At 44.4% G+C, this 16,937-nt stretch overlaps 1 protein-coding gene and 1 long non-coding RNA gene across 5 annotated transcripts in view; one reads left to right on the top strand and one right to left on the bottom strand.

Annotated features, from left to right (window-relative positions):
* Window positions 1-407: 407 nt before the first annotated feature.
* Window positions 408-15,879, bottom strand: sptlc3 (serine palmitoyltransferase, long chain base subunit 3). The gene is made up of 12 exons (XM_029175346.3): window positions 15,520-15,879; window positions 14,118-14,318; window positions 13,392-13,546; window positions 12,349-12,497; window positions 9,711-9,835; window positions 8,516-8,609; window positions 6,499-6,604; window positions 5,093-5,312; window positions 3,176-3,302; window positions 1,495-1,630; window positions 760-889; window positions 408-683 (listed from the first exon to the last, which is right to left on the bottom strand). The coding sequence occupies exons 1-12, from the start codon at window positions 15,619-15,621 to the stop codon at window positions 570-572; spliced, it is 1,659 nt and encodes a 552-aa protein (XP_029031179.1). The 5' UTR covers window positions 15,622-15,879; the 3' UTR covers window positions 408-569.
* LOC114870591 (uncharacterized) overlaps window positions 15,220-16,937 on the top strand; it is an 89,397-nt gene continuing 87,679 nt past the window's right edge. For all 4 annotated transcript variants that reach the window (XR_008692531.1, XR_008692530.1, XR_005898648.2 and 1 more), the window contains exon 1: window positions 15,220-15,313. This is a non-coding gene — a long non-coding RNA (uncharacterized LOC114870591). The remainder of the gene's footprint in view (window positions 15,314-16,937) is intronic.

The following is a 16,937-nucleotide window of genomic DNA, read 5'->3' as shown; positions in this document are numbered from 1 at the left end:
GTTTGTGTGCCATGGAAAAGAAAATGACATCAGAAGCTATCAATTCTAGCAGAGCAGCCAGAGGAAAGAATGACAAACGTTACATGGGGTACGTGGGACCATTAAACTGAACTGGTTCATCTTAATGCATGGTACCTGAGAATGTGAGAGGCTCCACAGGCCTTTCAAGCGCTGAAGTGTGTAAACACAGTACCTGTGTAAAACAACAGCCTACTAACTATTACTACTAGACTACTACTAGAACTAGTCTCAAAGTAAAAACTGGAAAATTTGATTTTTTTTCACCATACCTGAGCTTTAGTGCAGTGTAGCAAATATTTTGCAATATTTTATCAGTTTAAACTATATATAAATATATATATAAATATATTTATATAATTCTAGTTTAGGAAGGAGAAATACATGTCTCTGTGTTCAATCACAGTGTTTTATGGACATATAAAAACAGCTGCCTTACATTTGGCCCGCTTCTGCAGAGGATGCCCCTAAGCTGTGCATTCATGGGTCTGCACTAGCAGCAGCCCGTGGACTTGCTTTGACACTGCCGAGCGAAGGTGTCGCGAGTCGTGTCAGTTGTCCGACTCAAAGTCTGTCTCGGCGCAGAGGGCGGTCTGAGGGGAAACTCTCCGCCGCGAGAACTTCAGACACAGCCTGTCCCCCACTTCGTTGAGATGGTGCAGCACCTGGGGACAAGGAGAAGCCCTCAAAGCCTGTGCGTTCGATGGAGGCGCCAACGCAAAGCGTGGGCCCTGCTCGTACCTGGTCCAGCATGGCTCTGGTGTGCGCTGCAGACAAGCAGAAGCGGGCCCGGGCCTCGGTGATCGGCGTCGCCGGAAAGCCGACCACCACCACGCCGATCTTCCTCTCCAGCATTTCACGAGCGAAAGCCCTGATCAGCGGCACAAAAGACACGATTCTTAGTTTTTATTAGTTCTCGGACGTGCAGTAAGTGAGTGCAGACGCTAAACCCCACATTAAGTTATGCTCAGTGGCTTCGCAAACCGCTCACATTAGGTTGTAAGGAATGCTTAAAAACAATAAACAAATATTTAAGGAATAGGAGGAATTTTGGCTGCGCATTCTTAATTATGTGGCTGGGATAAGCAGCATGAATGTGTATCATCCCTGCTCCGACGCTACTGGTGGCTCACAGATTACTGTAACCAGGCAGTAAATAAGTCCTCATTCTGTGGCAAACTGCATAGTTTGAGAGTCTAAACCCACAAATGTGTTCTGAAAATGTTTTTTTTTTAATTAGATGAGGCAGCTTCCTCTTCGTACCACTATCTTTAGGAGCCCCTGTTACAGTATATGTGACGCTACGGCTGAAGCAATGATGAGGGCAAACTGGATGATACCGGCTTTGTCATAGATATTAATGGTGACTATTGGGACACTTTTGAAAAAAAGTTAATTTTAAGCATTTGAGGATTAGCTGAGCCGTCGCTATTTGCTGCCCTACAACGGGTTAGTGGTGAGCTCGGCTGTACTTACACCACTTTGCCTGGCATGTAGAGCAGGATGGGAACCACAGGTGAGTAATCGTTGCCGTAGATGATGAAGCCCATCTCCTTCAGTCTGGTCCTGAAGTAGACGGTGTTCTCTGCCAGTTGGCGAACCCGCCTCATACCTTCAGTTGAAACAAGCGCATGAGTAAAGCCCCCAGAAGCGGTCCTCGCCCCCGGGTTTCCACTGTCCCCTGCTGGGAGGGGCATTAGCTGCCGGCAGCAGCTACGGCGCTGCGCGTTCTCCGTCCCATCCCGCGTCCTGCGCCTCCATCTGGGCCGTTCCAGCCTCCGCCGCGCGCCCGCTCTGATTTCGCCTCAGCTGCAGCAGCAGATGGTTCAGTTTTGTCCGCCTGACGGCATGGTATACACACGTTCACGCTGCCAGAGGCTTCGCAAATTGGGTACGATGGATTTCGCACGAAATGAGCGACAGCGGACCGCCAGTCGAGCAAATCAGTAACACTGATCATCACATGCATTTCTAATACTTCTATTAGGAAAATCAAAAGGTGGTGCTGGAGCCTGCTAACCCCCCCTCATGTCCTAATGATGCGAACTGCTGGGGGGCCCGGTAGCAGTGGCTCCAGCAGATTTTGGCACGGCCCCGTCTTGGAACACGGCTCTGTTTCCCTCAGATTACCTGAGAACAGATTGGCAGTTCTTTCAAAGGGATGTAAGAGAGCACTTTAAATCCCCTTATCTCAGAGGGAGGAGAGAGAGAAAGGAAAGAAAACATTACATTCAGGCCCCTGCCAAAAGGCACAGGGCCCATTTTGTAAATTGGTCCTCTCTGCTAGGACGGAGGGCAGAGGTTAAAAACCTGCTGCCAGACTCAGAAATCATACGAGTAGGTGACGATTGTTCCCCGTTTCAGAGCCGCTGCCACCACGCGTGGTTCAAGGTGAGTAATTCAAACACTGTGACGGAAAGAGAAGAGCTAAACTCATCATGTCTGTGTAACAGCAGTGTGTTTGAACGGCTGTTGCGTTCGCTCCCTTCTATCAGGCAGGTCAAGACGGATTTTTCCACAACTGCTATTTCACGGGGCTACGTCAGGCGCCAAGCATGTCTGGTTCAGAGCCACACCAGGGACTTACTCATCTCTGACGGTGCAGCACAGCTCCGCCGTCAGACACCAGGTATCAGTGCTCTGGGTTCAAAAAGACACGAGCTGAATAGTTGTGTTGCGTTGTGTTGTGTTCGTTTGGCACCGCTACCTCCACCACGCAGCCATCCTGCGGCGCAGCGCCCGGTCTGGTAGTGACTACTTCCCTGCCCTGCTGTCTCATACCATTAAAGCAGAAACTTTTCAGAGGTGCAGCGCTCCTCTCAACACACGTGAAAATGATTTCCTCCACGTTGGGGTCACGTGTGCTCAGCGACTGAGCGTTCCCCCCTCTCTTTACCGCTGCAGACCCCTGTAATTGCTACCACATTTTCTGACCAAAGCAGCTGTTTGTCTTCCCTGAAGGTCTGAACTTTTTCCTCGTGTTAACATTAGCACTGTCCTCTGGTTCTGGTTTGCCATTGTTTCCATAAAAATTATAGAAATGTGTAAAATGTTTTATAAGCAAGTCATAATGTGTCTGCATGAAGGAAATCCTATTTGATGAGTATTTGGATAATAGGACTGCAATGGGGGAGACCTGGCGTGCTCACATACTCACCCTCTGTGCTCCCATCCTTCCCCATGAGGCATTTCATGGCTCGTATGATCTGCTCCGTCACAGGAGGGGACATGGCGGAGGCGTATACTGCACTGTGAGAATGAGCGCGCAGGTAGTCCACCAGCTCCTGCAACGGAGGACGCGTGGTCAAACACACAGCATTTTTGATAGTCAGACTGGTTCAACTCGACTGGTTCACACCTTTCAGGGTATGTCTGCGCTTTTCTTTTAAGCCACTAGAGGGAGCTCACGCATGATTAACACCTGGGAATCAATTAACATACCACCAGTCATGTCTCTGTTTCTATGGCTATCTCGGCCTCCACAGTGAAACAGCGCCGGCTTCCTTCCTGCTCTCCGCTGAGGAGCCAACGCAGTAATTTGAAAGAGAGCGAACACTCAAATGAGGACTGTCATGCTCATTACTCCTAAATGTCAGCAGGAGATTAATTATGGTAGAGGTTGACAAAAGAGGAGCAGGATGTCAGGGAACGGATTCAGTCAGGTCCCCGGAGAAGGTGTGTGTAAGTGGTCTGAGGCCTGGGCCGGTGCTGGGCTGCCGATCGGTGGCCAGGGAACGCGGGGCGATGACACATAGCCGGAGATGCTGTCTGGCCGGCGCTCACACTCAATGCCATCTGTCCCCGCCGGGCGGTAGCTGCGGCTTCCTCCACACAGTCCAACAGGGGAAGGGGGTTTGAGGGGGAATGCTCGAACGCAGCACAGGAACCCTGAAACAACCTGACATCTGTTTTCGTTTAAGTCGCAGGATTTTCACCACTTTAGGGCCCCGCAGGACTTCGGCGCAACCAAGATAAACTAGTTAGGAGAACATGTCCGAAATCCATCTGGCATCTGGGAGTGACAGCTCGCAGTGTTTGCTCAGCCGCACTGTGACCACAACACTGATGTGGGGATATGTATCCGCGGTGCCAGAGTCAGAGCGCTGCCAGAACAACACACTTACTTCAGCGGATGTATTTATTAACTTAACAGCTTTAAGTGAAGGGTTAATAATCACAGCATCCATCATGTACGGTTCAAATGAATCACAAGGAGCGTGATGTGTATTTACTGGGGTATTTATTTTTGGTTCTCTCATAAAATGGCTATAACATGACTGTTTTCCAGAACACATCTGCTGAGCTTTTTGTCGGTCAACCCGAATCCACTTAATCTAGGATTTGGGGGATTTCACCACAACAACAAATACGTCAAATCCAAAGCCTTTCTCTCCTTTTTCCTGGCTGTTTCTTTTAGGAGTTTACTACAGCCAGCTGTCAAACCAGGCCCAGTGTTCATACTTCAAACATTATCATGCTTGTTAAAAGTCATCCTGTAAAATGTGGAGCGCAGTTCCGACGCCTGCCACAAGAAGGGGCTGGCCCTCTGCCAGCGTTACCTTCTTATTATGGAAAAGGCAGGGCTCCGAAAACATAAGGCAACAGCAGGAAGGGTCCTTTCCGAATACCTAATTCGAACAACATGGCTGTTTCCTCTGGTGCTTTCTAATCAACTGCCATGAAACTGGTGTGGTTATGTACTAAAGTGTACTTTTTAATGGAGTAAGAAGGAATTAAAAGGCCCAGAGTCACGGCCTGGGGAACATTTGTTAGACACATGACAGCTACGTAGGAGGTGGTTACTTTTCCAACCTGGATAAATAGTATGGATTGAAAACATTTGCCATGTTTTGTTTCAATGTTTTGACGCTGGTACATATGATGATGTCAAGGCTGTAAAGTTTAAAAAAATGCTACTGGAATATGTTTAGTGTAAAAGGGTCAAATTTGCAAAATTACTCTCTAGGAATATAGGTAACACATTATCTGTTAATATAAAATTCATAAAAGTATGGATAAAGAAAATGCTTAAATATAAAAACAAACCAAAAAAAATCTGAAGAATGACGGGCACCTTTTTCCCTGCGATGTAGCCTCCAGAAGCCCCAAAGCTTTTAGTGAAAGTTCCCATCATCACATCCACATCAGCTGGGTTCACATCAAACAGCTCGGTCACACCGCGGCCTGATGGTCCCACTGCTCCGATACTGTGAGCCTCATCCAAGTATAGATAGGCTTTATACTTCTTCTTCAGAGCGATGATCTCTGGTAGTCGCACCAAGGAGCCCTCCATGCTAATGACACACAAGAACCATCACAAAAGGAACAATGAAAACACACATTTAATGTATTTTAAACTAATTTATCTGTAAATGCATGTTATTTGACACCGCCAAACATCGTCTGCTGCTCTCTCATTTTCCTCCCACCCCTCTCCAATCTCTGCCTCTCTTGTGATACGAGCCTTTTAAGGGTGCAAATAACAGGAGTGAGTGAATATATAGCTGGGGATTGGAGCAATCCCAGACCTGCTGTCCTTGCTACAACCGAGAGCCTCTGCAGCCTAAATGACATAAGACAGGGTTTGAGCAGGACCGATGTGCACATTAAAGGCAGGCCTAGCACATAGCTGAAGCATGCTACTCTTTATCCCAGTCCTTTGATGTTGCCAGAAGGTGAGAGGTGGGGCCTTATTTCTTTTAGTGCCAGAATTTCTCTCCATGTCTGAGCCTGACATCAGACATTATTGCCTGATAAAAGCAGTCTGGGATGCGCAATTATGCTGTTTCAGAACAAATGATTACATTTACATCAGCTAACACTTCTCTGGTGGGTTTTTTTGGATGAAATGTCATGTTTCTAAAAGTCATTGAGTAGACTTCACAAATGGCTACTGTCAACTAATGTGTTGCAGTGAAGCACACGGAACAACAAATATACTGGACTTAAGTTCAGAGACTCTTAAATCTAAAGGCAGGACTGAGGGCAAAAAGGAGGAAGGGAGAAAAGAAAATGGCTGTAATAAACAGTTGGAGCTGGGGGTGTAGCCAAGTCAATCTCTGTGGCTCCATTTGGCCTTGATTTGGAGCTAATGAGCAGATGGAGAGGGTCACTAAGACTCGGGATAGCTCACTGCCGGTAGAGACACACAATACCTTTCTCCCCTCTCCAGTAATCAAACGATACCCAACCATATGTGCACGCACACATGCACACACGCACACGCTATTATCCAAGGGTATAGGGGGAAGCGATTGAAAAAAAAAAAGAAAGAAAAACTATTACAGGAACAGCTAAACACAGGCTATAAGCTGTCATCAGGTTACACATTAAGATTTCAACCTGATCTGACTGTACAAAACTCTACTAAAGACCACGTTAGCCCAGGCTTACAAAGACTGATACCTATGCTGATCAAGGAGGAGAGCCTGGGAGTGACTATGGAAGTGTGTGTGTGTGTGTGGCATTGCCATGGCTGACCTATAGATGCCTTCTACCATGATGAGGATCTTCTTCCAGGGCCGGTGAGTTCGGGGCTGCCCTGAGCAGACCGCCTCCCTGAGCATCTTCTCCAGACTGTGCATATCTATACACACACACACACACACACACACACACACACACACACACACACACACACACACACACACACACACACACACACACACACACACACACACACACACACACACACACACACACACACACACACACACACACACTTCATGTTCATAAAACGGATATAGCATTAACTATAATCAGATCATTGCTTACAAGAATAAAAGCACCCAACATTGAGTACAAGAGAAATCCACAGGGCATGACACATCACAGAGCACACAAAGCACTATTTGATCTAACAGAAACACCTTCAACAAACTACAGAGAGGAAATAGCTCTGCACTCTGTTGCTAATGAAGTCACAAAGTCTGTGAGGAGACGGCTCCCGTGAGAACTAAATAAAGGCTTGTCCTCAGGTGTCCCGCTGTACAGCCGCCAGAATGGAACCTTCGGCATAACATGCACGGTTCCTAACAGGTTCTGACGGCACGTAGAGGTCCTCTGCTGACCACCAGCAGATGGCACTATTGAATAGCTCTAGTTAATAACAATAATTCAAAACAGGATTCCAGTCAGCAGCACGTAAAGGTGCCATAGGTAACATTCTGTCAGAGATGATTGATACTGCTGCTGCAGCACAAACAGGTTTGCTGAAGGGCAGCAGACGCTCTGTGATAAAATCTCAAGCTTAGCGGGGCACAATAGATCTAATGTTGCTCATGTCCATACTGAGGGACCGGGACAATGAAGGAGGAATCCACAGTAGCTCAGTCGGTGCACAGGCAACAATGAGGAGAAGATTACCTCACAGTTAAGCCCCGATGTAAGATAAGCCACAGCTTGATACGAAACGCTTTATGACAAGACAAGGAGGACGGTCATCTTTGCTTTGACACAAGCATAAAGGTGTGAACGTCCGTAAAATGTTCTTATCTTAACCCGGCAGCGAGCCTAAGGGTCAGCACGTGACTGTGAGCACATGAGAGCAGCCTGCCAAAAAAAGTCTAACCTTTCAACAACGAAGAGAGTAAAAATGATCACATGCTTATCACAGGTCCTGGCTGGTGAGACGGTCCGTGTAGAGCACATGCACGCCTGACACTGTTCAACTAAACAAACCAGTTGAACCACACTCCGGTTTGAAAACAGGCCGCTTACAACACATCAAAGTAAGCATAAATAAACACGGATTTTAATTTTTGCTTATCTTTTGATGTGGTTAAGTTGACTGGCCCAGCCCTGTTGCTAAATACTGACCTTGCACTAATAATGGAGCGTAGGAGTGTATGGAGGCATGGAGGCAGGGAGGGGTCAACCTCAGGGCTCTTAACCTCTAGACAGGCATGTGGGACTTACCTGGAAGACACGACCAACTCTGCTTGTACCTGTCAGGACACATTTGCTGCACGAGGACTCGCTCAATTTTCCTCGGAGCCTAAAAAGTGAGGAATGTTTCCAATGCAAGCAGAGTGAATGTTGCATCATCCCTGCTTATTATCTTCCTCCTATTATCTACGTACAGTGCCGCGTGTATTTTGACAGTCGACTGTAATAGAGAGCAGGCAGTAAAAGAAGATGACATTTTCATTTAAACAAATTGCTGCCCTGCTGCAGGTGGATAAAACACAGCCATGACTGTAAACTGAAGCCATTTCATTAAAGCCCTTACATTTGCTGCTCTAAACACAGAATATTAAGCAGGCCCGTCCTGAGGCAAACCCTGCACCACAATGGAAGGAGCGTTCCTCACAGCAGCAACAGTTTGGATTTCAGCACGACCGTTCAGTGTGATTGTCCGAACTGAAATCGACACACTGCGTTTGATACTCTAGGAGTTACGGGGCAGGGCCTGTTAAGCACAACAAACCTCGGCCAACGGACTCGATTCTGTGGGAGACAATAGCACAATGAGGCACGAATGAAATGCTGGACTTACTATTGTGTTTGAACACCCGGATGGTCGCCCCTGACAGCCTGGCCCCTAAGATGAGAGACGTGTGATTGAGCTCATCACTCAATATCAAACACCCCTGAAGAAAAGGGAAAAAAAGACTTTTTTCAAGTGTCTCAAATAAAATACCTTCTGATTTTTAGTTACTGATGATTTGATTTATGAGAATTTTTCTTTTAAAGTATTTTAATAGATCTTTGATGCTTTAATAATGCTAGTTACTCTAAAAGAATCCATGTAACAGGTTCGCCTCATGCTTTAATCATAACCACCTGCTGGCTACTGTGTGACTACACATATATGGAATATACTTTACATGCTAGTTATTTTTCTGGCTCTCTCTCACATAAAAAAATCACAATTCAGAATATGGTGCTTCCTATTCCAGGAAATGTGCATGCACATTATTTCAGTAATGAAAATGTCTCTAGCACATTTGGATATTCAACACTGATGCTCTTAGCATTTGACTGCACTAGTCTGGATAAAATGAACCCTTGTAGAGTGTATATTAACACCATCTCAGTGACAGATACCCTCCATTTGGCCTGGGGTCCCTCTGGCCTGGTCCCTTGTCTACCAGCAGCTGTCACTCTAATGTCGGCCTGCCTGCACAGCGAGGCCTGTCCTGGCACAGCCTGTCCCTGTAGGACAGCATTGGCAGTGTGGCTTGACCTCCAGCTCCTGCAGGGTAACTGCGGCGGCTGCAGCCTAAAGGACCGCCGCACCGCTTCAGCTGCATAAATGACCCTGTTTTCATCACTTAAACCATCAACCTCCCCTTCCTCCTGTCAGGTCCAATTGCAAATATTCATGTGTGCGTTGCCCCTGGTAACCCACCGCCGTGTGTGCGAGCCAGGCTGGTGATGCCGGTGGGCCAGAGTATGGGTAATCATCCCCTTGAGTCCCCCCTTAACGAAACCTGCCCTTCCTTGTCTATGTATGAAAGCAGCTATGTATACCCAGAGCCTCACCCCTTGGCTACTGTAATGTTTAATTAGGATTTTAATTAATAGGACTTGGTCATAGCTGAGTTTAGTTGACTGTTATTCATTAATCTAGGCCATATGCAGAAAAGGAATAAGGGGTAAGGAGGCTTGTTTGTGCTGCTCTGTCAAAAACACATACAGTACTGCATAGTGTGGATGGTAGATAGCATTTAGAAAGTAAAAATCTACACCTTGCCAACAAGTGCTGGAATGTTCATGGAGTTGGTGGCGAACCCCATCCCAAAGGTCATGGAGGACTCCACTCCGACGAACTTGGCCACAAGTTCCTCCAGCTCTTGATGAATGCTCAGGTTACCTAGAGGACAAGAATCACATAAGGGTAACACCCCGACCAGGTCCCTGTCCCAACTGGTTTAACTGGTAGTGCTCTACTACCTACAGTATCTTGTTCTAGCCATTGTTATCTGACCACTAGTTTTGACAGAGATAAAGAGCAAGAAATTCGCAGCCAAAAGCCTGGAATACCAGCACACACACTTTCAGCACCTCTCACTCTCTGGGGACGTGGAACAATTTATACAGTAATGACTCTAGAAGTGGCAAAAGTGTAATTCTGGCCAACAACTGTTTTCCATCACAGATATTATAAATTCCTGCAAGAGCTAAAATTATGGGTTTGAATCTGTTGATTATAACCCAATGTGATTGGTAATTAGGTTTACTAATTATAGTCACTAGTCACTGATTTGAATTAAAGCTGTTGTATAAATATTTCAAAGTCATTAATGATGCAACAAATAACTGCTGTCAGCAAAACATTGTGTGTGTTTAAGTGAAAACATACATTAATTAAAATGAAATGATTAAGATGTGATATTATAAAAGAACTAATTGCTTATGCAAAACTGAACACTGCAGACATAATCCATAACAGTCAGTAACTACTAGAGCATCCATTAAAACATTCAAAGGGACGTTGCAAGAAGGATCGGAAAATGGATTTTGAGCAATGTGCATAAAACCACCTCGGTCTTGATGGTGATTCCCACTCGGTGCTTCCCATCAGGCCTTGAGCCAAGGCTAATCGATTCCTACATTTCCTCAACCACTCAGGCTCATAGACCCTGCTGGCATATGCAGCGTTTTTTTTTTTTTTTTAATCAAACTGCGCTGGCACTTGCTCTCGTTACTAGCTTTCACTTATGCACCGCCTGCCGACTGCTCTTCAGGTACAGTGGGAGAGAGCACAGTCCTTGTTAGAGCGTGCTCATTAGCTCAGCAGTCAGGTGAACTGCATTACACAGACAGTCCTCTGCGATATGAATCTCAATAAATGAGGTCACTCGCTGGCCGCTATCTGCACAGCTAGGTCGGCCTAGTTACGGTTGGGGATTTGTATAGTTATTGTGTACAAATAAACATAGCCAAAGCTGTGCCACCCTGATTATTTGCATATACACTACAACTGTTTGTGTTGTATTCATTCTTGACATTTCTTTTAAGGTGTGACATCACCTTCTAATTGACCATATGTTAATGATTGCAGGATGAATGGGAGCTGCAATACCAAACCCGTGAATGTTTGACACGTGTGTTTATTCAGAGGGTGTGTATTCTGTGCACTTTGTATCTGTTGGCGCTTATCTGTTCAATGAAAACACAGGACATTTTTGCTCTACGTGTACAATAAAGTGTAGTTGCTGTGGGAGACTCATTTATACGTTTTGTTGACTTGTGAACCAGAGACGGCAGAAATACACCAACTCAAATACTGAACCGAAAGTAAACACATCAAAGAAAATAGGATTATGAAGCTTTTCTGTATATCGCCAATAGAAATTGCTGCGCTTGAAGTAAAACGCCGACGATGATGGCATCACTTCGACTACAGAGACACTGGGGCCTTTAATAATAGATGTCTAATAAGGTCTCATGGGGAAAAAGCTTGTTATTCCTTAACCCCCTCGGTGAGACAGTTGAAATACGGATTACAAAGCTGGGAAAAAACAGTAGCATATTGAAGAAGAAATAAACATATAAATAAACCACACAGCTGAATTATACAGAAGCTGGTGTTGTGGGGGGACACTGTCAAAGACACGTAGAATGATCAAAGTAATGATCACATGCCCTTGAATTCCTTTTGTTTTCTTTGTTCTCGTCAAAGAGCCGATGTTACGCAGCACCATTCAGCGACTCAGCTCCGGCTAGCTGCTACACAGAGCATCAGAGATGTCACCGACAGAAAGGAAAGCACTGTTTCACAGGTGAGAGTGCGACCTGCTCCCTATGCTAATGGTTACCCATCTGCAGGTTTTCATCATTACACGCGGCCGCAGCGCCGGTATGCATCAGAGGCCAGATTGAAGTTCAGCAGATAAAACGCCACATTCCAACTCCATCTGAGTCCGCAGCCTGTTGCAGGGCACCAGGCACAGGTTGCATCCTGCTTAATACCTAAACTATTCACAAGGTTACTTTCCACTACATCATTTCTCCCACTCAACGCAGACCAGTGCGTAATGATCTTAGCTTACGCCCAAGCGGTACATAATTTAACAAAGGTTGAATAATTTACACAAGATTGCAATACTGAAGGATAATTAAGCATGCAGCAGTATAATTCACAAGAAACATAATAAATTGAGGCATATGAGTCGAGGCTCATGACCTATTCATTGTCATCACTTTCTAGAACAGACTTTTATCAAGAGCCACACATGCAGTGAACTATCTCAAGCAGGGTCACCACCATTTACTGCACATCACGCGTGCAGTGGAGATTTGCTCTGATAATACAGTCCCTCTCAAGATAAAGTGACACACATATTTTTTCCTTGTACTAATGTTCAGTGACCACAAACTCACCCATTTCCTGTCTCGTGCTGCAAACGCCAACCCCGTACTGGCAAGTTGTTTCTGCAACAGTTTTCAGGAAATCCACATTGTTCTCAGCGAAACCGAGGTAGTTGTACGAGCCAACGTTAATGACATCGTGTATAGTCCTCCCAGTCAACCTGCAGGTAAACATTAGGAAGCAATTAGCCATTCTGTTTCTTCCTACATGTACACACTCTATGATAATTAATTACAAATTATGGACAACAATCAACATTCAATTAAAAATAATTGCGAATCACACATTTGATTCTCCATCTGTGTTCTGTTCATGAGACCTGCAATTATAAAGATATTCATGTTGAATAGTAAATCACGGAAACTGCCTGCTGAGGCTACTTTTTTTTTCTCATTTCCTTGCTCATAATCAAATAATCACAAGTCATTGTAGCCAGAAGGAAAGGATTACTTTGCCTCATAGCGTGTTGTAGCGTGTTGTGACATGTAAATAACACACAGGTTCAGATAGCCAGTCGAAGTGTTCATCACTATACTTTGAAAGGTATTTTGAGGGAGCTGCTCTCTTCCATTAACTGACCTACTTCTTCTCACCTGCAAGTCAGTGCAAAAGCTACTGTAGCTGTGTCTCTTTGCCCATTCACCACAGCTCACCACAAAAGACAAGCTGATGGCCCCAATTTTACATTTTCCCTTCACACTAAACCTCTTTAAACTTGTAATCCACGCTTACCCGTGTATCCAAATTCATAATGTCATCTTCCCTGTGCATGACTCTGTTTATATTCTAGCTCAAATACCATTCCATGACCCTGCTGTGCTGCAAATGGAACCTCAGCTGAGATCCAAAGCTCACGACAGACAAATCTTTGCTCATGACCAGTAGCAACATGTTTAAGTTTCTATTCTCATCTAGCTCAGAGAGGAGGAGCTTGAGCAATACAGTAAAACCTCTACTTTCTACAGAAATTGCCAGTGTAAGCAGGAAAAATACAAACTCGTTTAAGTGAAAAAGGGTGTGTGAGCATTTGTTCCCGATAACTGTATCACAGCACCTGAATGTCCAGTTGTAGTCATCAGAAACCCTCTCCATCAGATCAAACACGGGTCCTGGCAGGCTGCATATGGGACGGTTCCAGTTGTCTCGAACCCTCATGTACAGGTTTCGAGTGTAGAAGTTCTCAAAATCTTGATATAGTGGTACAAAATCCTGAAGACAAACAAACAGGAAAAACTTTGGTCAGATTAGAAGCACTGGAACGAAACATCATTGAGAAGAATCACTGCAAAACGACAAAAATAGATTTAACTTTATCGCTTGTTAATGTGACTAAATTTATTTTCCGTCCCTTCTTTTCTTTATTGCTGGCTTTCGCAAATATCTTCTATTCCTTCAAACCATATTTTCAGCCGCTACCTGGTAGAAATGTCAGCTCAAGATGATCGTGACCTTTACATGTACTGTATGTTTTGGAAATAATTACACACCATCTTAGCATGAATTTCCCAATAACACCATTTACTAAGATTATGTCAGAGCTCACCTTCATTAACACAGTGTCTGATTCACTAAAGCGTCAACACAACCTTTACTTTCCATTCCACTGTACAGTGAGTGGCTGATTTCACCTAAAGGCTGCTTTTTTGCCTTGGAATCGTTCTATTCACCAAATTGTACAGAAAACCATGTAGAACGGGGAATAAAAAGTTAAATGATTAAGGAAAAACTGAGGTAGTTCGTGAATGTGTGTGTTAAATCAGCTACTGTATGTTTTACCTACCTTCTGTTCTTCTCTTTCCTGGGCAACATGGCACTTCTCTAATCCCACAGCTCGGAGGAAATCTCTCAGGTAGCCAAACAGGGTGACGATACCATAGCCCAGGTATGTCATGACAGCCACGAACATGGGCGCTTGTTCAAAAGAGTTCTGACTGTTCTCCCTGTTCTGCCTGGAGGCGACACACGTCCCTGGGCCATTTTTCTATACAACAAGAGGCCCACATACAGTCAGCTGTGTTACATTACACATAAGGACAGTAGTATTTCAATCATTTTAAATGAAGGCTTGTAGCTAGCACATATAGTTCTGTATAAAAGAACTTTCCATACAAGTGTTGCATCAAAATATTATGATTTATTGTACTGCAACAGCATAGAAATCACAGTATAAATCCGCACTAACAAGATAGCCATCTCCTTAGTGATTAGTTTACAGGGCTTTATTAAACCATTAAGCATCCCTGCCTGCCACTACAATTTAAACCCAGTGCTTATCAATTAAGCTTATACTACTAAACAAATAAAGTATTCATTAAAGCCACTGTCTCTTTGCAACAGTTAGTCGATATAGTAAACATTGAGCTAACAGAGATTTTGCCAAGTCGGGGCTAAGCTAACTGCTGTTAGCTGTGTAAAGTACTGTATGCTAATACTAACATTTAGCCCGAGTGCACATTTATCCCCTTTAACTAGACTTGTGGATATATTTTTTTCAATGTAGCAAGATGATTTAAAGTATATTAACCGCTTGAGTTTAAATATCCACATATATGTATATAAACAACCACAGAAACATGTTTTAACAGAAACGTTAGTAGTAGCAACTGAAATGACGTTAGCTTCTTTATGCTGGACCGTCAATCACACCTGCAGTACAGTAGTTTGTAAAGTGGAAATATATGTGTAATGGTACAAATAATAATAATAAATGCTTCATGCAACTACAGTAGGTGCCATGTTACAAGCCTAACTGGCACATAATGTCATTCTAGCTAGCAAAAGTTGAAAAAAAAATATGGATAAGCAAGTTTATTAGTTTATATTTACACAGTTCCATTTAGAGGAACGTGAGTTTGTAATAAATAAAAAAATAAAATAATGACGTCATGTAATGTGCCTTTGGCATTTAGGGTGCTTGTACCAGGAACGATAAACCCACAATAGGAAGTGAAGTCACTCCATTGAACCTGCGCCGAGGTACGTTTTTGATGTATATGTGTACGTAAGTCGCGGCCTCGTTCGTAAGTTAAGGGGGCGCTTACGTCATAGAGCCGTTTCAGGTGGAGCGAGACGAACGGCTGCAGCTTCGCAACTGAAAAGGTCAAACGCCTCGTAGCGGGCGCGCTGTGCTCCACAAACAAAAGTGTGTTTCTATGAGCGCTCGAAGCCGCGTGCTGACATACCTCCTCCTTTTTGTGGTAGCCATTGATCTTGATATCGTCGCGTTTCGCTCCATTGTGGCTCGCGCGCGTCTTAAGGTTGTTGTTGGCAGCGGTCCGTGCCATAGTCCTCAGAGCGGCGCGCGTCTCCTCTGCCTGACTGTCAGGTGCGACCGGTGCGTTTTATTGAACCCGCGGCGGCGACTTCCTCTTTCGGCCCCTCCGGTTCAGCCTCTTGCGAATCGTTGTTTAAATATCGCCGTGTGGAAGTCACGCTTCTTTAATCGCATTGTTTCGGTGTTGTGTAAATGTGTTAACTCCCTCTTCTGCTTTAACCCAAAGTGAAACTTGAGACGCAGTTGATTCCGCAGACAGTGCTTCGCAACTAGTTAGTGTACGTTGGCGTTTAGTCTGTTCCAGTTAGTCTTGTTCAGGCATTTCCTGCCTGAGGTACCTCTACAGAACAATGATTTACTAAACAAATATAGTTCCCTCAGTTCTTCTAGATATTATACTTTTAGTTACTTGTTACTTTAAAAAAATACTTTTTAATAGTTTTTCAAGGTTAAACCTTGAACTGAGTATATCATATTCATTTTAACCTCACCTGTACTTTATCTACAGTGCACATTGCTGCAACACTAATAAAACCATTTTTGATTTGACTGGTGCTTTTGGCGTGTTTACTTAAGGAAAAGCTGTGGTTTAATGGTTTTAGTAATCTGATTACAAATGAATTCATTACAGACTGTGCGGTGGCTGAATCCATAGCTACAGTACAGTATAATCCACACAGAGTTTGGCTCTTTTGATCTATTGTCATCGCAGTAATTTGGTCTTCGTTTTGTTTTGACGCTGTACTCGTCTTCACGCGTGCACAGGCAGCAAGCCAGCTCCGATGATGATAAATGTTACCCTACCTATGACTCCTGTGGCATTGTTGCTTCGGAGCTAAGACATTCCGGTTTTGGAGTATGCTACAATTTGCAGTCACTGTGGTCGGTTTCTCTGATTGATGATTAACATAAGTGTCATAAATCAGTGTTACTGGCGCAGTAACTGGTTTTGTAAACATATTTCTGTATACAGGCTGTTGACTGCATTTCTGAGATTTCCATTATGGTTAAACACAAGTGGAAATAGTTTTATAGTAAAAGGTCATCGTCTCCTTGGAGGTCTTGTGGTGTAGTCGAGGTTGTGCACGGACAGTAAATCAGAGTTTCTCTTTACACACTGACATCGACCTGTTGCTGTTTGGAGGCCTTGTCAGTTTGTGGGCAAGCAGAAGCACAACATGAGAAGCAGATTGTCCAAGTGATACATACAATTTGAGTCTGGAATGCAAGCGCATGTCTAAACATTACGTGGTAAGGTTCGAAAATTAAAGTTGTTGAGAATTGTTCCTGCTCTGCTGGTAAGTGTGTGTTGTTTAGAGTGAATGC

This window comes from Betta splendens, chromosome 15 (assembly GCF_900634795.4).
Source record: "Betta splendens chromosome 15, fBetSpl5.4, whole genome shotgun sequence".
Taxonomy (NCBI): domain Eukaryota; kingdom Metazoa; phylum Chordata; class Actinopteri; order Anabantiformes; family Osphronemidae; genus Betta; species Betta splendens.
The sequence above is the reverse complement of the archived record's forward strand: the minus strand, read 5'-3'. Positions and strand labels throughout refer to the sequence as shown.